This window comes from Rissa tridactyla, chromosome 2 (genome assembly GCF_028500815.1).
Source record: "Rissa tridactyla isolate bRisTri1 chromosome 2, bRisTri1.patW.cur.20221130, whole genome shotgun sequence".
Classification (NCBI taxonomy): domain Eukaryota; kingdom Metazoa; phylum Chordata; class Aves; order Charadriiformes; family Laridae; genus Rissa; species Rissa tridactyla.
Window position 1 is genome coordinate 145,494,491 of NC_071467.1, and position 22,666 is coordinate 145,517,156.

Sequence of the window (22,666 nt, forward strand, 5' to 3'; positions counted from 1 at the left end):
TATATCACAATACATCACTATTAGCTTACTAAAGCAAAGAGTATAAACACATTTTTGTGTTTGACTTTGGTGAACTTGTTATCCAAAATCATTTAACAAAACTGCAGTGTAAGCATACGAAATTTTACTACGAGTTGGTTTGTAAGTATGGCTTTGAATACAGAAGGACTGAGGAAGATATAAACACGTGTTTCTGGCATCTGTATGGGCAAATACTAACTAGAAAGAGGCACGTTACAATTTTTAATGTGGTCAGCACAAAATGAATTGTTTTAGAACGTTTATTATTTGAATACTCGCCTAGTTCTGAAGTTACATGGATTTGAGGGAACTCCAGCTATATGCTTCATATAATCCTACTTGCATACAAAAAAGACAATTAAATAATTTTAGCCTGACTTCTTGTATAATAGAGGACACCAGACTTACTGAATTGATATGTTTCATATATTCTTTTTATATAAAGAAATAGATAAAAACACCATGTCAGCCATACAATTTGGACACTTGCAAAATATTAGCACATGTACAATAAAATTATAGACAGGGAGTAAATCACCATAGTCCAGTACTTAGAAAATTTACATGTGGCCTGTGACTAGGACAAATTTTGTCTTAGTCATATCATTCTGTTGTTATGCATTACAGCATCTTGTGTGCCATCCAAAACATCTTGTACTTGCCCTGTGAAAGACAAAAGCTGTGATTAAATGGACTGCTGGCACTTTCTCTATCCTCTTTTCCTTTGATTTTATTTTCTGCCCAGCTTCCAGTTCCGAAAGCAATGTACACCGTGGACTATAATGAAAATGCAGTTAAAGTAGAGACCAGCATGATTGATCCCTGAGACAACCGTTGGTTTTCATATCTGTCTCCTTGCTAAAAGTGTACTGGCCTGACTTTTGCCTGGAGTTATACACCTCATCTTTACAGTGCAGCAGCTAGCAAACTAATAGGTGCTAAAGTAAATGGGGATGCCAACTATAATCCTCCTTCAGTAAATTGGAACTGCAATGGAATTCCCCTCCATGACCATAATGGTTTTGTCTTCTCTAAAAAATACGCTTGTCTAATGCAGATGTGTGTCAGTTGAGTGATTGTAAAAAGCATAGAACTTCTACAGCAGTTTGTCATTTATAAGTTGCTGTACATAAGTCCCTTTTCTACCTGAAGACTATAGGGAAATGATTTATTGTATATCATCAGAATCTGGAACTAACCTTGTCATGGATAAACCCTTGTCATAATTTAAAAAATAAGCAATAAATTATATAAACAGACAATAAAATTAAACAGTTAATTAAGCAAATTCAGAAGTATGTCACATCTTTAAAATGCAGGAAGCGAGTTGCCCTGGCAATTAACTGCATATATGCCTTTATCACTTAGCAGTACCTGAACAACATTACAATATAAAAAGTGAAGTGTGCAAAGAAAGAAGACGTGTTCGTACCAGTCACCTGAGACTCTTCACTTTGGACAAAAGTAGCACATATTTTTGAAAAACATCCTACCTAAAACTTGGTATAAGGCTGTCTGGAGACAAGTCCAAAGTCAGAGTACTGTTGGGTAGATGAGCTCCTCTGTGAAATCAGTAGGCAGACTGTTGCAGAGGCCATCTTTGGAGGGAAGTCTGAAATAGAACAGATGAATAATCCCCTGGACATGCCTGTTTTGCTTGACCCAGCCTGGTGAAGTAGAGTCCCCAGCTGTGCCTTCCCACCTCTTCCCTTGCCTGGGATGTAATTGCAAGGTGAGTCAGATGAGTGACATGATCCAACAGGGAACTTTTTGCAGTGAGGTAGTTTTTGGCTGGATCAGCTGATTGTGCAGCCACAAATGAATTAGATCAAATTCCAAACCTAATATGAGAAATGCAGTGGCAGCACATAGTTGTGGGCACAGGCAGTGCAGTGTTGCTACATTCTTGATCAGCTGTAGTTACCCTGAAATTAGATGCAATTTGAGACTGTACCTTTGAACTAGATTCCTTACTTTTAGATAGTTAGCTTAGGCAGCACGAGTCCCATTTCAAATGCAGTAGGAAATAGTACAAACATTTTGAACGAGGTCCAACAAAGGAAGTTTAACACACCTTTTTTTAATAGCATACTCATTATACTACTCACACATAAGGTGGAAAAGCTGGTTTCCACAGCCATCTGTGCCTGAGAAGGTAAACCCCACACTTTGTGGAAGAGTGCTCTAACCACCACCCACTGCTGTGCCATGGAAGAATGCTAGAGCCATGGGACCGGGAAAAGAGGGAGATACAGTGTAATATAGGGTATTCAAAAGACTCTTGTACTTCACAGCCTGTTCAACAGAAAAAAATTGTTACAGAAACAAAACATGAGCCATGACTACAGAGCCTTAAGATGCTTCCTGCGCATAGACTATGTTTTTCAAAATGGGGCAAAAAAGTTGGGTTGTGAAGTTGGGTTGGAATCCTTTCAGGCTGAAGACAGTCTAAAACCCCAGTTCCCCACATCTCTTGTGTTTGCTCTTACTGCAGGACTACTGCATAAAAGATTGCCTGTTTTGAAAGGAACCTTACAATTCATTTTGAAACACATCAAGAGGGAAGGGATGAAAAAGGAGCAGATAAAACAGGCTCTGAGAACATCTACCATATGTTTTTTGTGAACATAATGGGGGATGATGAATGCTGAGGAGGTAAAGCATCCTTTGAGAATATCTACCAGATGTCGTTGAATTGAGGCTGAATCCAAAAAAACCATGCAATTCCTTAAAAAATAGTCAGTCCTAAGCAGTAGATCAATAATGACCTGCATCAGCTGCTGAAAACAGTTGCTGTGGACAGGGAAAAAAGCAGAGCTTGAAATCCTGGAAAAAGATTTAGTAAAATAAGGAAGCGCCTAATGACCGTAAATCCCTGTGGGAAGAGGCTTGGTGTGCAGTTTTCATTTGATGTGTCAGAAGCCTGCCTAATGCATGCAATCACATTCATTATTGAGCATGGTTAGTGCTATTGATTGCAGCTAGCATTTCTGCTCTGCAAACAGTATCTTTTTCATTTCTTGTTTGCACTCTTGTCATGTTCCCACAATGCTCTTTTAGATATCTACGACTCTTCCCTCATGTGTATGCGTGTGCCCTTTTTTGCTTAATTTGTGATCCAACTAGTTCAGAGTAATTAAACAGTACTAGAAGTCCTTAAGGTTAATGACTTGAGTTTTATGTGACAGCAGGAATAGGCAGAAAGTGTCATATCCTAGGAGTCAAATTGTTATCGTATCCCACCAAAGCCAACAAGACACTTGTACAAAGCGAAGGAGCAAGATACCACTGTGCAGCCAAAGGCTGTGAGATATTTATAGAATCACAGAATGGTTCTGGTTGGAAGGGACCTTCAAGATCATCTAGTTCCAACCCCCCTGCCATGGGCAGGGACACCTCCCACTAGCCCAGGCTGCTCAAAGCCCCATCCAGCCTGGCCTTGAACACTTCCAGGGATGGGGCATCCATAACTTCAAGGCCCTGTGGACAACAGCCAGCTACCGATCTCAGCAGGATCTAAGCCCAAAGAAGCAGTCAGGCTCCCCTGCCATGCTGTGCAAGGCACTGCCATCACTAACACCCTCCACCTTCCTTGTCAGGCCACCTCCTTTAAAAGCACGGTGGCATTAACAGTGAAAAGGCTCGGTCAGCCCCATGTATAGGGAAGCTCTGAAAACTTCCTATAAGGTATAAGGAGTGAGCGTGTCTGGCATCAGCTCACCTCCTAACCAGGGAGACACGAAGGAGCTCGGCAGAACTAAGTCAAATAAACCCCCGCCTTGAGCCGCCCTGCCGGCCCTAACCTGCCTGGCCGGGGGCAGCAGTGTGGGTACCTCAGGGAGCCGGGCGACAGCCGAGGCCAGGCCAGGCTAGGTCCGGTCCTGCGGGCTGCCCGCCCGCCCACCTGCCGAGCCCGGCGAGGGCCAGGCACAGTTTGGGTGCCTGCGGAAAGGGCCCGAGGTCGTCCCGCCCGCCGGGCCCCGCTGCCCGGGCGTTGCGTCGCTGCGGCCGCCAGGCGGGCGGGAGGTCTGGAACCGGGGCCGGGCGCCGGGGAGACCGCGGGCCGCCAGGCGGTGGCGGGGTCAGCCCCGCTTTCCCAGCATGCTGTGCGGCGGGCTGGCTCCCCGGCCCTGGGAGGAGGCGGCGGCGGAGGTACCCCGGCCGGGAGGAGGAGCCGCCGCTGCCGCCGCCGCCGAGGGCTTCTCGCTTCGCCGCCGCGCTGCCGGGAGGGGAAGGGTGGCCGCGCCGCGCCCCCGCGATGCCGCTCTTCGCCACCAACCCCTTCGACCAGGATGTGGGTGAGTGGCTCCCGCCGGGCCCCGTCCCGTCCCGGCCTCCCCCGGAGGTAACCCCGCGGCCGGCCCTCCCTCCGACCCCGCTCCCGCCTCCCCGCCACCCCCGCGGGCTGCCGGCCCGCTCTCCCCGCACAGCCCTCTTGCTGCCCTGCCTCGCCTGTGGCGGGGAACCGGGGGCAGTAGCGGCGGCCCGGTCGGGCCGGCGGTCAGGGCGCGGCGGGGAGCGGCCGGGCCGGGGGCGCTTCCTGGCAGCGGGCGGCGATGGCTGCGGCCTGGTCGGTGACAGCACGGGGGGTGCTGCGGGCCCTGCCTGGCCTCGTAGGGCTGCGGGCGAGGGGGCGAGCGCCGGGATGGCGGTGGGAGTCAAGCTGGCCTGCTTAGCCCAAGTAACGTTGCCGCATAGCAAAACAAGTGGTGAGAAGGGCTGGTGCTGGAGCGTTGCTGAAAGGGTGGAAAATAAAAAGAACCATCCACAGTTGCTTCACAGACAGGCTTGAGAAAACTGTCAAAGCGTTTTGTACTCAGTGCTTTAAAGTGAATTCCTGCGGGAGCTTTCTTTTTCCCTTTCAAGAGAAACTTGACGTGCTGTGATCAGGTTTCATCCCCACCTTGCTCGTTCCAAGGCCCAGCTAGATGGAGAGGAAATGTCTGGCTTTTACTTGACAAAAATTACACCTAATGGTGATGTGTCCAAACTCAAGGTAAAATAATGTATAGGCAGTTAAAAATTCGTTTTGCACATCTGATTTGTGATTGTGCAATACGGTTTGTCTCCTACCTGCTGCTGACGTCTGTTTCACTTTGAGTGAAGCCTTGTCTGGGGAACAGCATAACATAAAGGGACTTTTTCTCATACTTGGATAAGTACCCCCAACCCTAAATTGTTTTCTTACAGCAATATGACACTGTATATGTTTCTTGAAACAAATTTATCTATGCTTGCTGAAGCTTTCAACTACAAATTCATTGTTTCTCTCTTACTGTTGATCCAACTTTAGAAGTCAGGGCTCCAATCTAATACTTCCAGCTCTTCAGAAGAACAGCTCAAAACTGTTTGAAAACTATGTATCTTTTCAGGGGAGAAGGGTTAGTGCACAAAGGAAGCACCGTGACACAAATTCTGTATGTATGCTACCAGGATTTCTTAGTCTGTTGCATTTTAATAAAGCACAGCTTGTTTTTCTTCCCATGTTGAACAGTTAAGAACACTTTTCTGCTGAAGACTGCCCTTCAATTTGTCATTTTCTTGGTGGCAAAGTTGACAATGACTTATTTTGAAAAGTAGTAAATAATTTTTCCTAATTGTTTCGCTGTCTTCTAATGTAATTTGTCAGTTGAAAATGAGGAAGAGATTGCACTGCTTGCCAATTTTCAATGGACCATTAGAGGACTGAAACGTTGGTAGTAGTATTTGTGAGAATGATTTGAACTAATAAGATTTAAAAGTGATAGCTGAGGCTCTGGCAAGTGTTCACCTTTTTAGTTCCTAAGGCCGCTGTCTAGCAGTGAAGATCAGACTGCTTGAGTGGTTTTCTCTAGAGCTAGGTCTGATAGATGCGCTTGTCACCACTGGAAGTTTCATAATGCAAGGTAGTAGCACCCTACTGTTACTTTGGTGGGTTATTTGCTGTTTTCTAGGTGCAGAGGATGTCAGCACCTTACCTGTTGCTTTTGTCTAGTAGGATCACCAGTAGATATTTTTCAAAAGTATTATTCTGTATGAGCACAGGGAAATAACCACTCAATCCCAAATTGTTCTTAGAAAAGCAGATAGTGAGGACTGGGCTAATTTTCACCAGTAAACACAGCCTCTTTCCCTTGGCCCCTTTCCTGATGTCCTGAGGGAGACTGAAGGAGCAGCAGGCTGTTCAGTTAGTGGCAGCCTACTTTCAGGAGCCTGCTGCCTTTATCCATCACTTAACTGGCTTTGTGCCAGTGAGACGAGAATGAAGAAGTCTCCCGGAAAGTGTCCCTGGGCTCTTCTTCCCTAAGGTCCCTAGGGAATGTGCTATTATCTGGATGAACTTCTTGGCAGGCTTCATACGATAACGTCAGTTGTAAAGTAAGCTCTCATGTTCTCAGGAAACTTTTCAAAGTTGTCAAGCAGTAGTGTTATTTTTCATTTCTTTTCTCAGAATGAAAGTTGAGTGCTCTGCTTTTGTTCTTGACCAGCAAGAAAATTTTCTTTTGAAAATCAGATGCCTGAAGGAGGAGGGCAGTCAAAAGCTGTTCTTAATTTCATATGGATTTGGACATTGGTGTAGTTGCTAGTATTGCTGTGATAGCTGTGTGTTTTCATCTGCTGGACAGCTAATCAGTACTGTGTAATAGTTGGAAATGATTTTGGAACCATTTAGGGTGATGGATTGCAGAGAGCACATCTGGAACTAAATTGTTTTCCATTGTTTTGAGGAGCGTAAGTATCTCTCAGTTCAGAAGGAGGAATTTCTCAGTTTGTCCAGCCATCAGCATTCGGCTAGTCCTGTTAGCACGCTCCTGCTGGGCAACCTGGGCATCCATAATAGCTTACCATTTAGTGTCAGCTTTGTACAGAGATTTTTGAGGGGTGCACCTTTTCCTTAGCTGTGATTGGCAAAAGAATGTTGGTTAAGACTGCTGTTAAACTAATAATATTAAAGAATGCTTTAAGCTGCCCAGAGATTTGAGGAGGTAAGCCATTGTCATCCCCAGTCCAAAAGAGTTCAAATCTGTGAGCGAATCCCAAATATTTTTTGGTTTCTGAACAGTCTTTTTTACCATTCCTATTTAGGAATGGTAAAATTAAATGGTAAAATTAAATTTCCTATTTAGGAATATTTCAACAGGTCAGTGTGAAATTTCACAATCAAGTCTGGGCACCTTTTGACAGTGTGTCCAAGTAAGGAATGTAATATTGGAATTTAACAAAATAAAAAACCTTCAAGACACCACACTGCTGAGGTTATAATTAAGAAACTCTAACCCTCCATTTAAGGAGCTGGAATTAATGGTGTTCTTATTAGTTTGATGGGAAGTCTATTTCTGCCTTATTTCACAACCTTAATCATAAAATTACTCCCAGAGACTTGTTCCTGAGAATCATAAAATTACTCCCAGAGACTTGTTCCTGAGAAGTGCAGGTTTATCTGTAAGTTTGATGCGGGCAAAATAATGGTGAAGTGTGCTTTAAGAACCAAAAGACTGTCTGCTAATCTGTCATGACAGACTAATTAGTACTGTCTCGGTGGTTAGGCTCGGTTTGATGAAGAACTTACTGCTAAAGCAGTTCTGAAGTGTCATTTATATGTTATCTCAAGAATAAAATCTGTAACTGGACTTAATGTAATGCGTATTTTATTGTAACTTGATGTCAAGCATTGTAAACTTAATATATGTGGTAAGAAGACAACTGGAAGAACTTTTTTACTCCCTGCTGTAAGCTTATTATTTTTGAAATTTTATAAGCTGTGATAAATACAGGTTCTGGTGTGAGTATTCATAAAATCACATCTGATATTAAGAGCAGGTGTTTAAAAAACATGGGGGGGCATGATTTTTCTGGTTTACGCACAGTAAGGGATGAAGGCATTTCTTGCATTTGCTTTGGATGTTAGTCTAGTTCTGAATACAGCTGGTGGAGTGGTTTAAGGCGCCACAGGAGTGGGAAGAAAGGAAAGATTCAGGCTTACTATTTACAGTAATAGGAAATTAAGCAGGTAGTTTAGTAATGTAGTAGAACTGTCAACCTTAAAAGTGACTTAAAATGATTTTCCCATGTTTTATTAGCTGTAGCAGTTACTGATCATTTTATGCTCACAACTCTTTAGATATTTAATATTATGCGTGAATTACATGTGAGTAAGTAAGGATGTTATGGTACCACAGCATATAGAATGTAAGAAATGCTTTTACCATGATTCCCATGGTGCAGTTTCTTGTAGTAAAATACTGTTGCTATTTAAACTCATTATTTTTGAGATTTATCCACTTGGTTAGTCAACGTCTTCAAACCATCCAATTACAAGTCTCTCTGAGCTGGGCTTTTCTCTGTTTAGGCTGCGTTTGTCAAAAGGAGGGAAAATTGTTGCAGAGGAGATTCTTGACCCCACATAATTATAGAGCCTGCAGACTGTGAGTTAACTTCTGACTTCAAGGGAAGAAGAATTCTGAGGATTGGTTCAGCTTGTCATGAGTCTGGCGCTTTTTTGCCCAAGTTGGCCTACTGCTTTTCTCAGCAGTGTTTTGGGGAGAAGGATATTAACTGTGAACTAACAGGGAGCCTGAGTAGAAAATGTGTGGGAAAGGAGCTATAGCCACCCCCCTTTTCAGTTATTTATGAATATTTATGAAAAACTAGAACTTCTCACTGCAGATACCTTTGGTATATATTCTCAGTGAAAAATTGCAACACTGTCAGGATCAAAATGAGTGGAATACCCCTTCTGTATAACAGCCAACAAGAAAATCTTTTCCAGTATCCCTTTCTGAAAATGAAACGCCAGACTTTGAGTTCAGCTGGGCAATTTGAAGCCAACATAATATGTTCCATCAGCAAAGGAGTTTTTGTAGATTGTACATTTGTATTTTACATTTTGTAGATTCTTTTTCTTTCCTCCTTCTTTTCTTTCCATTTTAAGTGCTTCCCCTCATTTGAGTTGTGACAGTGTGCAGTATAATATCAAAATTCAGAAGAATCAAAGTAGTTCTCTAACATGTAAAATCTGTTCTTCTCACTGATAAAAATAAGACTGGATATTTGACGCGAAAAGTTACTTGCTGATATTCCTTCTGAAATGCTGTTTCTACTGTGGCTTGGTTTGTGGGGCTCTGCAAATAGATCCTGGCACCATTTATTACTATAACATGGCTGTGATACACCTTATTTACAGAGTAATTATTATCGTTCTCATATATCTCTAATGTGCTCACCTTCCTGCTCTGTTGTATTTCTGGGTGAGAGGTAGTTTGAGTTCCATAAATATGTTAGAGTTTGCCGTAAGATGTCTAAACATCTAAATTATTTTTGCCCCGCTTGTTGTACTGTTGTTTTCAGCATTGTCTTACCAGATTGTGAATCCTTTTGTTGTCATTCTCAACTTACTGAGTTGAGTGATGTCTGTCTTGGCTGGGCTGCCTCATGGGTGGTGAGATCCTACGTAGTCTTCTGAAGGAGTGAGTTGAGGTGGCCTCGTGTCAGCTCAGTCACAGCTGCTTGCTTTGCCTTGGATCAGCTAGTGATGCTTTCGTAGGACATCTTCTACAAGTGCTCCCATAAGGACTTTTTAGGAATACTGTAAATGGGGATACAGTTAAACTGAAGAAGTTAGTTAATAGCTTTTCTGAAATTAATGGTTCAACAGGGAATTCTAGGTTCTTTCTATGTTGGCGTTGTCTGATAGAGGTTAGTTTCAATCTTGTCTAAATGGAATCTGGTTGGACATATTCTTCGGTGCAGTTCTGAGCATGCTAGTGAAGTACAGAGTGGTTAATATTTAAGTGGTGTTTTTTGTAGAATGGGCCAACAAATGCATTTGTTCATTTTACTTGACAGACAAAAAGAACAAAATTAATTACTTTTAACTTCAGTGATGTGGAACCGTATGTAATCAGAATTTCTTGGTGAGTGACTGCAACAAGAAAGAAAAATGTGCAATCAGTTTCAGTCTTTCAGGACTATTTAAACTGTATTGAAGTGATGAAGTAGTTAATTTATGTTTTTACAATGCTTTGGAATTTCAGTATTTGCATTTATATAGAGAAGGGGAAACTTATTTATTTAGCCTTGGTAAGAAAACAAGATTTTTTGGTGGGAGAGAAGGCTGAGGGGAGTGTTGATTTTTTTTTTTTTTTTTTTTTTGTCAATTCTGTGGTGTTAACATTGATAAAATGGATTTTTGACGTTTTTTTAACATGCTAGAAACTGGTTGTAGTTTTAGTCTGTGAGTGAAGACTTTCTTTAGCCATTCTTTTGAAGACTTTCTGTACCCATTCTTTTCTTTGTAACTTCATTCACCGAGAACTTGAGTATTTCATTTTAGAGATGTGCAAATGGGAAAATAGAAGATGTCCTTAGCTTAGTAGAATATTTTGACAGTTTTTACTCATATTTGTTTTAACTGCTTCAAATCATGTACATTTTAGGTGTTGGGTTTGGGAGTGTTTTGATCTGGTTTTGTTATTTCTTGAAATTCTATGTAATTTTAACAACTTTGAGACTTTGTAGCAGAAAAATAGCTCAGTTCTAAGATTAGAAATTTTTTTAAATAAACATCAGTAAAATCTAAAGCTTAGGAAGCTCAAGCCTGCCAAGACTTCCCTCTAAAAATGTTGTTAGCAATGGGTAATCTTTAAGTTTAAGGTTATAATTTCTAAATAATGCACAAAAGCAGAGGAGAAAACAGAATTTTAGTGATGCTTCAAGCCGTCACATTTCTGCCCATGCAAGAGCCCATGTACTTTCACCACAACCAAAGTGCAAGTAATGTAACTCATATATTTAGATCTTTCTGGCCTGGTTTCTGATCAATGGATGTTATGCTGTCTCCTGGTTTTTGGTACAGCATTTCAGTGAAATTAGACAAAATTTATACTAAGGAATGGCGATTTCTTTAGAAGGCAGATGATGTTCAGGTTTGTATAAATTTTATGCAAAGTTTTAGTTGAAAATAAAAAGAAGATAGAAAATATGTTTGGAAGTATGATTTCAGCATATGAATATTTTATTTGAAGGAGATTATGTTCTAGAAATTATTGAGAAATTTTGAAGATACAGACACAGCTGAGATTTCTATCAGAGGAGAAGCGTTTTGCTTCAGAACACTTCCTTAGTTATTTTTTTATACATGATTTATGATTACGTTTATGCAGTTGATGCACCATTTCTGACTCAGGAGTTACGAAGCTGCAAATAGTTGGTCACTGAAAGGTGTGTTGTAGGGAAGTACAGCTAACGCTTACCTTATTATTTTTTATGTTTTCCTAGGCGTCTACTTCTTTAGGTATAATATATATTAGAGGCTGAATGTTGGGCAAGGTGGAATTGGTCTGGCTCAGTGTGATTATTGTTCTGAGTACAGAAGAAGTATAAAGGAAGCCTAGTGATCCCATGAACTGTGCCTTGCAAAGTGGATGAAAAATTCAATACATTTGCTTTGAATGTCTTGCTTTTGTTTTAGGAATTAAATAAGTTGTTGAAGTTATTTAGAAAGGTATTCTTAATTGTGCAGAATCGTTGTTGTTGTTGTCCAAGGAAGCCATAGTTCTGAATATTCTTTTCCTCTGAAATGATGGTGCTTACCTCTTTGTGGAATTAATTGTAAGAAAATAAAGGTGAAAGTTGAAGACCTGTAATGAAAAAAAAAAGGAAAAAAGCGGTCGTAAAATTTAAAAATGACTAATTTCAATCTGAGTAAGATTTTGTAGTCTTGCACAGGTTAAAGTTACTACATTAATTTGTATGCCTTGCTTGTGCTAGGAAAACAATGCCTCAAATTTGAGCGCTACAGCTTTATGGGGGAGAGCTGTTTTGGAAAACTAGAGTCAAAGTTCCATCAGGTATACCCCTGTGTCACATAGTGCTGTTTTCCATTGTGTTTGATATAGCATTAATAAGTTTTAAAGAACACTGATTTCATGAAGGAGCCATCGCTGTCTTTAAAGGTTGTTTTAGTAAAGTCTGAAATGTTATCTGATCCTGGCTTGGCATTTACTAAGTTGAATAAGATTTTGTAACAATGATGAGGTGGAGGGATAGGTTCTGAAATAAACATCAATATTGCTCTGTCAGAATTATTTTTGATCAGAGATGGGAGATGAAGACCATTTCTAGTTTAAGTTATCTTCCATCTCCTGTGCCAACCTACCCTAAGACTTTAAATATGAATGTCTATTTTTCCCTCCCTATCAGAGTCCATTTTAGTACTAAGATAGAGTCTGACAGCGTCATGTGAGCTGTACCTGAAGGCTGGTAAGGTGCCAGCTGTTAGTCACAGTAAGCAAATACTAAATAAAGTTTTTTTTTCTTGGCTGTGCACATGTGCCTCACATTTTAAGAGAGATCATTCATGGATTTTAAGTGACAATAGTGTAAGTAATTTAACTTAAGTAGCTTGAAGTCATAATTTTGTCTACAAAACACTGATGCAACATAGGATTTTTGTCAAAGCGTCTTTGTTGCTCCTGTTCCCAGAGTGTTGAAAGGTGATAGTCACTCGCTAATGCTCTGACAGAGATAGTGGCCTTTATGCGGACAGTCGGTGTCAGATAGTGAACTGCTAACATTCACAGTATGCCGTTAACTTTTAACTGCCCTTGTTTGAGACAGAATTTAATTTAAACTCTAGAGGCATTTTTTTTCCCTCATGTCTTAAAATTAAATTTATTATTTAAGGGAATTAATGGATGCTTGTTACTACAGAAGACAAGAAAGTACGCAATGAAATATCAGACTGAAATTTAGGAAGAAGCTATCTAGAGCTCATTGGTGGAGGAAACATCCTGACTAACAAGAGGGAAGGTGTAGCAAGCAAATGGCATTTTTTATACAGGAGTAAGTTCAACTTCCAAGAAGGAATATAGCCATGATAGAAAACTTGTAATTGTACTTGCAGATAAATTTGCAAAATATTCTTACTGAGAATTAAAATGAAAGTTGTAATTGGTGTGGTTGATATGGATCAGGGATTTCATCAATCACCATCTTATTTTTAGTTTTAGCTGAACTATTTAAATTAGCATAAAAGACTGTTATTTTTAAACTTTAAGCATGCATTGGTTTACCTGTTGGTTTGTAAAAACGTAACCAATTGCCATGCCATTTCTCTCTGATGACATTGTGAGGAAAGAAAGATCAATTGTTGCCAAAAGTATAGACAGCTGTTTGTTGTGTAGAGCAATGGAAAAGCTCAGAGTTTCAGTTCCATTGGATTCCTCAGCTTGGACTGCTGAAGAATGTGCTAACTGAAGCACGACATCAGACGTGAGTGAAGGGTGTGGGTTTGCAAGGCTGCGTGTGAGCCCAAAGCCTGGTGGGAACTTGTGGCTCTGGAGAGTATCATGCAGAGACATGGGGACTGGAGCTGGTCCCGCTCCAGCAGAACCAGCAATGAACTGGAACAGTGGAATCCTGGAACTAAACTGCCTCCATGCGGTCTGCTTTGTGTGTCTCTGGACTGTGCTTGTCAGCTGTTTTCAGTTTTGGGAATGTCATGTAAGCGCACCTTCAGCTCAGGTACAACTCCACTTGGGCTCCATGTTTCAAAAAAGCAGTTATGATGCCTCAGCCTTGAGGCTGGCTTTGGAAGCAGTGCAGCTGCCCACGGACTGTGATTACAAAGACTGTCTTGACCTGTGATGGCTCTATGCAAGGCATTCAGTTCAGGTGTCTTACCACCTGTGGCACAAGTATTCTGCCTACGGAGGACTAAGAGCTGGCTATATTAAAATGATAAATAACAAGCAGGAAAAGTGTAATTCATGGTTCTGCTCTGGGTTTTTCCTTGCCTTTTTTTCCCCTCCTGTCTCCTTAGCTTGTATTTATAAGGTATCCCCAACTAAAGAACTGAAATTCTGGAGTAATGAAACAATGCTGAGTGAATTCTGCCATTATGGTGTTCCTCTCAATTTTTGCTTCACTGTTGATGTGTTTCCTTTATGAACAAGATTTAAAAAACAAGAATTTCTCTGATGGTTAGCTATACTAGCCCTAAGCGTGATTTGGAACAATGGTAGATTGAAAGAAAAATAAAGTGGTTGGTTGATCAGCTGGTATATCTTAGTGAGAGATGTTAGCATGGTGTCTATCTAGAATTTTCATACTTTTACTGATTATGACCATTTTTTTGTAATCAAGTAAGTTTTCTGATTCAGTTTAGAGAGAAGAGGTGGTGCTCTTTTACTTTATCTGAGAGAACATACAGAATTGTAATTAACTTCCATTTAGGATTTCCCTATGCTGCTTTGCTGTTTTCCTTGCATCAGGTGGTACAACTAATGTGTTATCATTCTAGTTGTATATGACTGTGTTAAATTTCCCTCAGTTGTATATGACTCTGTTAAATTTCCCTCAGGAATACTTTGAGAGCCCATAACCACAGAGCTTTGCTTTTCTGCATTTTAGTTCTGAATAAGAAACTAATTAACTGTAACCTGACTTCAATTTGTAGGACAGAGAAACTAATTTATAAGGACAAGCCATCAACTTTGGGATGAATAATTCCTAGTAATTTTTGGAGGTTACATGTTTTGCTTTGTTCTTCTCTTCTCTGCAGTCTTGCAAGTGCTAATATGGATAATGAATCTTTCCTGGCAGATAAGGTTTTATAGGAAATCTTTGCTTACTTCCATAAAACTAAGTAGTCTGAGACAGTCTCTGAGGGATGGTACTCATTGCTGAAGCATATTTTGTGTTTTGTAGATTAAGAAGTGAATATTAGATGAAATGGGGATAGGAAAAAAATTGTGTACTATTCTGTGCCCATTCTCCTTTTATTTAGTGAATAATGGAAAGTGCTCGTGCAAACCCTTACGTTCTCCAGCCCTGATCTGATCTGTCAGTGTTTAAATAATCTTCCAGTCAGGTGCAGTGTAAGGCACAGTTTCCTTTAACACTTTTATTTATTGTTATTCTCTGTGTACCTAAGCTTTTCTGTGGGAGAAATAGGGAGTGAGTCTTTTTTGTTTTGTTTGTTTTGTTTTGTTTTTTTTTTTAATGTGGAATCTATTTCTTCTCCACCTACCCTCTTTATTTCTTCACTCTTCAGCAGGGATTCTTCTTACCCTGTTCAAAAGATTTGGAAGAAAGAGTCCCAATGGCTTCTATCAGATTAGCTTTCGTTTGGCAGTCTTTATAGCTGAAAAGAGACAGTGGAATATATCATCCAAAGCAGAGATGAGAATGAGGAGATAAAAGTTTAGTGATTACTAATGAATTGTTGAATCCTTTTTCTTGAATTGTAGTACAGAGAAGGGAAATGCAAGACACAGCATTTTAGTGTCTGAGGAAGTGGTAAATGTGGTTGTATCTGACTATGCAAAGGGTGAATTAATGCTTTGGGTATTCATATCCTATTAAGCTTCATAGTTCCAAATGAAAAAAAAAAATCTGTTGGTAGCTATACTACTTTTGTCATATTCTGAGTGTATCTTTATTATGTGGGAAAACAACCCCCAAATATATATTTGCTTATGAGTTTAAATTCATGGCCACAAGTGAGCATTTGAAAGTCAAAAAGTATTAGGTATAACAGTTTTAATGTATGATTTTATTAAATATAGGGATTTGTCATGCATTTAGCAATATACGAAGAGGTAATATTGCAACATATATGTTGACAATTTTGTTAAATTATTTTTTCATCAGAGAAAGCAACCAGTGAGATGAACACTGCAGAGGACTGGGGCCTCATTTTAGACATCTGTGATAAAGTTGGACAGTCACGCACAGGGTAAGTGACTTTAGAAATTTCTTCCCCAAACTTCTTAAATTTTGTTACTTTGCTCTCATACTCAGATGAGAGGAATGGAATTTTTGTTATTTTGCATAGACTTTTGCAACAGCTCAATTTGACTTGAATTTATTACATGTAAAAGGAAAACGTATGGATTTTCTGCTCAAATATTTTGCAGTGCTTCCTTTGGAGATACTAACTGATATGTTAAAATCAGGACTTGTGTACAGCGGCTTTTCACCAATGTAACTGAATAAATAAACTGATATGTTTTAGCAGTGTCACTGTAAACCCAGGGGACTTCATTAGGGATTTTTCTTACACAATCATAATCTAGGTTGGAAGTGACCTCCAGAGGTCATTTTCTAGTCCAACCCCTCCAGCTCGAAACAGGTCTAATTAGATCAGGTTGCTCAAGACTGTGTCGAGTCTTGAATGCCTCCAAGGTCAGAGTTTCCACAACCTCTATGGACAACATGTTTCAGTATTTAACTACCCTCACAGCAAGTAAATAAATAAATAATTATCCTGCAATCTGATTACAATTTCCTCTGTTCCAGCTTGCCTGTTGCATCTTGTCCTATGACTGTGCAGCTCTAAAACAGATTCTGGCTGGATCTTATATGTATTCTCTGATTAATTAGTTATAGAAAGCAGTAAGGTCCCCTTTTAGTCTGCTCCTCTCAAAACTGAAAGCGGCTCTTCATCTCTCCTTGTATGTGACTCTCCTCTGACCATCCTGGCAGCCCTCCATTGGACTTACTGCAGGACATACTGCAGTAGGGCTCCTCAGTGCAGCCTCCTTGCACTGAGGAGCCCTAAACTGGACAAAGTTCTCCAAATGCAATCTTACAAGTACAAAATGGAGGGGAAGGATCACTTCCCTGTCCCTGTTGGCTGTACTGACCGCTTGTTTGACCCAGGATGTGGTTGGTTGTCTTCGCTGCCAGGCTGCGCTGCTGACACCTGTCACCCAGTAGGACCTGTAGATCTTTTCTTGTGGAGCTGCTTTTTAGGTGGTCAGCTCCTGGCCTTTGCTGGCACAGACCATCCAAAATGCATCTGAATTAGCAGTCTGCCCATTTCTTCAGACTTCCCAGGTCCTCCTGAACAGTGCCCCTGCCCTCCAGTATATTGATTTCTCCCCCCAGTTTGCTCTTGTCAGTGAAGTTGCTGAGAGTGTACTGCCTTCCATCATTCAGGTTATTAGTGAAGACATTTAGCAGTGTTTGTCCCAGCAGAGATCCCTGAGGGACCCCACTGCCTACTAGCTGGAATTTGCACCGCTGGTGATAACTCTTTGAACTTAGGAGACCAGCCAGTTTTCCACCCAACTTGTCATCCTTTTATCCAGCCTGTGTTTCACCAGTTGGATAATAAGGAGACTATATGAGCTTCAACTTTATGTCGAAACTTTGCTAAAACCAAGGTATAAAGTATTTGCAGCCCTTCCCTTGTCCTCACCTCCAGAGTCTTTGTCACAGAAAGCAACGAGGTTCTGTGTTTCTTCTTCTTGTTTTGAGAAGCTATTCTCTGACATCAGGGCTTTGATAAATGTACCTTTTGAAAATGTGGTATTATATTAACCACATCTTAATATGGGCTGCTAATGCTTTGATTATTGATTCTTTACTGAGCTCTCTCATAGAATTTATGCATGCACTCATTTTTTGGGCATAAAAAGTTAAAGTATAATTTGAGTTAGCAAATAAAAAATACATTTTAAAGACATTATTTCAGTGTATCTATAGTGTTTTTATTCAGTGTAGTATTAGGCTTTGGAAATGTTTTAAATACAGCTTCTCCAAACGTTCCCTGTAACAATTCAGGTGAGGAATAGCATCAGAAAGAGTTTTGCCATTGCTGCCGTTTAGTGAAAGTCTTCTCTGAGAACGACTTGGATGGCCTTGTAAAACTGCGGGAAACAGTAGGAGATGCCAGACAGCAATGTCCCACCTGGGACTTTTGTTCCAAAGGACAGGTTTGCAAATAAGCTTATTCCTTGGGATTAGAGATGGTCTCTAGAGAAGCATTTATAAATAGCATGGCATATTGAGACTTCTGTGCTGTTGTGTATAACTGGAGTTAAGATAACAGCTGGCAAATCATTAATAATGTTTCATATTAGTCTGTATATTTAAAACTGCATTTCTGCTCCTTGTGCATTTTGATGCTGAACCTGTAACAATAACTGTATTATTGAAGGCTTCAGTATTCTATTTGATCACTGAAAGCATTTCCACAGGCAAGACTGAGTCTCACAGCAGTTTAGCCTGAACAGTGCTCAAATGTATGTAGCTGCAAGAGACAGCTGTTTGGGAGCACAGACAAAGCTAGAGATCTTCTGGCGATGTGCAGCTAAATTTCTCTGGGACAGCTGGAATTTCTGTTATGATTTGTGCGTGTTGGTTGGTTGGTTTTGTGTTTGTGGGTTTGTGTTTTTCTTTTTTTTTTTTTTTTTTTTTTTTTAAATAAAACAGTGGTTTGATCCTGGCTGTGACTTTAACCTTTGTAATATTTACCCTGCTTGTAATAGGCTGTCAGCTCACTCATTGCTTAAATTCAGATTGTGTTAAAACTTGCTGACAGTGGGTTTTCTTTGTTTTGATGGATTATGTCATGCCATAGGAAGGTAAAGCACGACAAAGTTCCCCATTAAGAAGTTTAAATGAGATATGCTGTGCAGTTTGAAATTCTCCTGCAGTTTAAGTTCCTGTGGCAAGGATGCTAGTCTCCTTAACTGGGATCTGCATTAATCTTTTAACTAATTCTGGTCCAATACAAGCTGTCTGATGCTGCTCTTGGCAGAAGTTTAGATTATAAAATCTCTGTTTTATGGGTTTTCTTTGTATCAGTCTGTAAGCTTCATGGCATGCTTGCAGCATTTTGGGTGTAGATCATCTTAAGCGTGAAGCCACGATAGACTAGAAGGACTGTTCTTCATTAAGTGGCGTTTTGTCCCACAGTGTTACATGGCACATTGTCTCGTTCAGGTCTGCCAACAACTGGTTTGCATCCAGAGTAATTGTTGGAAACCTGTTATGCAACGAAGGTGCTACATTTTCTCTTAAAACAAATTAGTTACAGTTCAGTAACAGAATTGCTACTGTTAATTTTTACATTGCAATACCTTTGTTACAAAGAATTGCCAATAGCTAAAAAATGTATCTTTCTTCCCTTAATCCAACCAACTAAAGTAAGTTTTAGCAAATTAGAATTCTATTGAATCTATTTTCTCTATTTTTTGTGAATTTCAAAATCTAATTGTCTGTGAGACAATCAACACATTTTTTGAATCTCTGAATTTGTTTTAGGAACTCATACAGTTCATCAGTTGCATATTACATTGTTTGCCTGCCGTTTTGGGGGAATATCGGTAGCTCAGTGCGCAAGTAGCCTTTTCAACATAGAAACATGATTAAAACAAAGGTTCTACCACTAGACGCAATCTTTTTTTTCTGTTTTTATACAGCATTATTGAAAACTTGTTTTATTTTAAAACTTACATTTTAAATCATCTGATTACAGGAAAGGCATAGATTTTTGCCTTGTGTTGGTTTTCTGCAATGAAAATGCCTGCACAACTGAACCTATAGTTTATCAGCTCTGAGTAAAATAACATTATAAAATTTGAATGATTCATTAAGCAGAAGAAAAGGGAAAATTAAAGGCCACATATGGTATATTTTAGCATGAAGCACTCCTTCCTCTGTCAGTTCAGTGCTAGCCAGTTCCCGAGTCTAATTCTGTTTGCATTTGGCTTTGAGTTGGTTGTACCTTTTGTATTAAGTTAATGAGACACATCAGTCTTTATGTTTGAAACTATCACAACTTCAGTTTTTCTCCAGAACGGTTACTTAATAAAAATGATGGCTGAAAAAAAATGAAGTCAGTGACTGGGAGAATACACCAATGGTTGAGAAAATATAAATGTTGATTGAGGCATTCTCTGTTGGGGTTGGGTATTGAAAAATTGTCATTGAGAAATGGTTTGTCTATATTGCTGCTTGCCTAACTTTGTCCTGATTCCTTGTGGATTAATCACTGCCTCAGTGAGTCAGTATTCTGGTTAGCTGGTTCTTCTTTGGTTGTTTTTATGCCTGTTCATACAAGAGAGAACAGCAAAATTGCTTACTTGACAGTCTTCCAAACTACCCTCTTTTTTTTTTGTGGGTTCCCCCCTGCCCCCCCCAAGTTACCCAATCTCAGTAGTATTTTACTGGTTATTGCAGTGTATGTCTAACAGGCTGGCCAGGAAGCTCTTTGACTAACTTGTTTCTAAAGGAGCAAGGAGGAAAATTGGGTCACGTGTGTAGTCTTGAGCCCCACAGGCAGTTACCTTAGACTGTTAATGAACAATAAATTCCTGAAAATATATGAAATTTTTTGTGCAGAGTAGTATTTTAAATTCCAATTGCTGTTAATTTTGTCTTTGTTAAATAAAATATAATCAAGTACATTACTTTTTCCTCTCTAAAACAAAACCTGAAATTTATTATGAATGTTTTCTAGATATATTTGTGTATGATACCATAGCTTCTATTTTATCTTGCCCTATTTTCCCCCTACTGATTTGTTATTCCCACGTACCATACTCCTTCTGAAATTTTTAATTGTAGAATTGTTGGAGCAGAAGTGTGGCACAGTACTTCTATAGCATGGTCTGGAGAGTTGCCTAATAAATACATAGAATTTTGTTCTCTCAGGGTGTGTGTCTTCCCTCTGATTTCTGCATAGCGCTTCTCGTAATTTACAAATTAATCTTATGATTAATAATTTGAAGTAAAAATAAGGATTACAGTTCTGTCTGGAATAGCAATTCTTAGTCTGTGTGACTAAACATTGGTAAGCCTTTTGTTTGGGTGTAGATGCAATCACAAGATTTTTTTTTTTTTTTAACATTAGAGCACATTAAAACATTAACACTCAAATATTGATCGTTTCTGTTAAATACATGATCAAATAGTAGATCAAATAGAGTTATTATAGTAGATCAAATAGAGTTATTATTTTTAAGGTGTTTTTATGAATTACTGAGAGGTTTCTTGTTGGTTTCTTTACCTTTTCAAAATTGTACTTGACATACGTGGAAAATCATTTGGCTTTGAGGCTTTCTTGTTACTTTATTCGTTTTTAATAAGACTTTGGATTCCTTAATAAAAGAATCTTAGGCTAGTAGTTCTGTTCCTGAACTGCTGAGCTCTTGATCCTGGACCCTTCCTTTATAAATACTGGCTTAACAATTAAGGGACATGCATTTTTTTTGTGCTTGCTCTCATATCACATTGGTTCAGTGTGTGTCTACTCAGTCCTACTCATAAATTAACGGTTTAAAAAAGTAGTTATTTCTGAAAATCTTAGCATGTATTCTTTCTCAATTAAAGTGAACTTAGGAGAAGTCTTGGATAATCAATAGATAAAAGACAGTGCTTGCCTTATAGCCTTCATTTGTAATAATTGGTTATATGAAAGTATACACTGAGTGATATGTAGTCTTGCTGTGTGACAGCACTTTCTATAATTAGTACTACTAAATATGAGGTGGACGTTTCTGTAAAATATAGACACTGACAAATATAGTATAGCCAAGCAGTGGTGTAACATACCTAAGTTTCATGTTAGTTCTTGGATATCAGCTCAATAGCAAAGTCATTTTGCTTCCAAAAAAAAATTTACTACTCCAGAAAATACTCCAGAAATGCATAAAATCTCTTAGTTTAAATTTACCTTCTTTTTTGCTCTTTCCCTACTTACCCTCTTTCAGGGTTATCTTTTCGGGGCTATTCAACAGATAATGCTTGTATGTCCATGATAATTCCTACTGTAGCCTCCCTCAGCCTTCCACCACCTTTAAAGACAGAACAAATTAACAAGAATTCACGTAGATTTTAATATGCTAAACTGTGTCTGAAACTCCCATTCAATTTTTTTCTTAAATTTCCTTTTCACATTATTTCTATCTACCATAATACAGGTAAGACTTGAATTCTATATTTAATTGTTTTGAAACTTTGATGTGGAATGCATAAAATTTTTTTTTGTACTTACTGATTCATTGCATATCTTCTTTAAAAGTGTTATTCTGTAGATTAAAAGAGACTCTGAGGAACGTAATGGTGGTAATTTTAAAAAAAAGTAGCAAAAGGGTGTTGGTAACCAATATGGAAGCAAACATTCTTACATGTGTATGTGAAATACAGAGGAGTAGGTGCATAGGCTACAGAGAATTACAGTTCTCTAATGGTAAGGGATTCTGTGCATTTCTAGAGTATTTACAAAAGATAATGTAACTTACTGAGAGGTTTTGATGACTAAGAAAGCTAGCAATCCTACCTACAGATAGAAATGGCTATAACTGTTCACTGTGTTAATTGTTTTTAATGTTACACTTATAAGCTACTAAATAATTTAGTGATGATGTTCGGGAGAGCTTGCTGTCTGTTAGCATTGTCACGCATTGTCATATATACAATAGGAAATGTTCATTCCATTACATTTTTTTAAATTTGTCTTGTGTTTTGTAGGCCTAAGGACTGTCTCCGTTCTATTATGAAGAGAGTGAACCATAAAGATCCCCATGTTGCTATGCAAGCATTAACAGTAGGTTCTTTTTAGTGTAGTGCTTTTCCTTCCTGAAAAGTTACACTGCAAAAAATCTTCTCTGAGTTCTAATCTTTCTTTCTTTAGCTTCTAGGAGCATGTGTATCAAACTGTGGGAAAATCTTTCATTTAGAAGTCTGTTCAAGAGATTTTGCCAGTGAAGTAAGCAACGTGTTGAATAAGGTAATGTATTTCATTGATTTACACAATTCATAGAAACGCGCAATCAGACACGAATTGGGGTAATCTGAAAGTGGAATGGAATCTGCTTTTGGGAGACTGGAAATTTGGTGGTGGAGGAAAGGGTACAAGATTACTGGAAAG

General features: G+C 39.3%; 1 protein-coding gene and 1 long non-coding RNA gene across 6 annotated transcripts in view; one reads left to right on the forward strand and one right to left on the reverse strand.

The window, feature by feature from the left end:
• Positions 1–433: 433 nt before the first annotated feature.
• LOC128905340 (uncharacterized) lies at positions 434–4,049 on the reverse strand. Of its 2 annotated transcripts, none has more exons than XR_008464847.1 (3): positions 3,855–4,049; positions 1,515–1,633; positions 434–684 (listed from the first exon to the last, which is right to left on the reverse strand). It is a non-coding gene; the product is annotated as an uncharacterized LOC128905340 (long non-coding RNA). The 2 variants fall into 2 exon arrangements; XR_008464848.1 differs by lacking the exon at positions 3,855–4,049 and adding an exon at positions 2,130–3,778.
• A 91-nt stretch (positions 4,050–4,140) lies between these two features.
• STAM (signal transducing adaptor molecule) overlaps positions 4,141–22,666 on the forward strand; it is a 36,712-nt gene continuing 18,186 nt past the window's right edge. For 3 of the 4 annotated variants that reach the window (XR_008464846.1, XR_008464845.1, XM_054191317.1), the window contains exons 1-4: positions 4,141–4,319; positions 15,655–15,739; positions 22,267–22,342; positions 22,430–22,525. Coding sequence is in view for 2 of the 4 variants with exons in the window: in XM_054191317.1 (XP_054047292.1) it covers positions 4,280–4,319; positions 15,655–15,739; positions 22,267–22,342; positions 22,430–22,525 (297 nt within the window). In the remaining 2 variants the exon portion in view is untranslated. Of the gene's footprint in view, positions 4,367–15,654; positions 15,740–22,266; positions 22,343–22,429; positions 22,526–22,666 lie in introns of all 4 variants that reach the window. The other variant, XM_054191318.1, reaches the window with a different exon arrangement.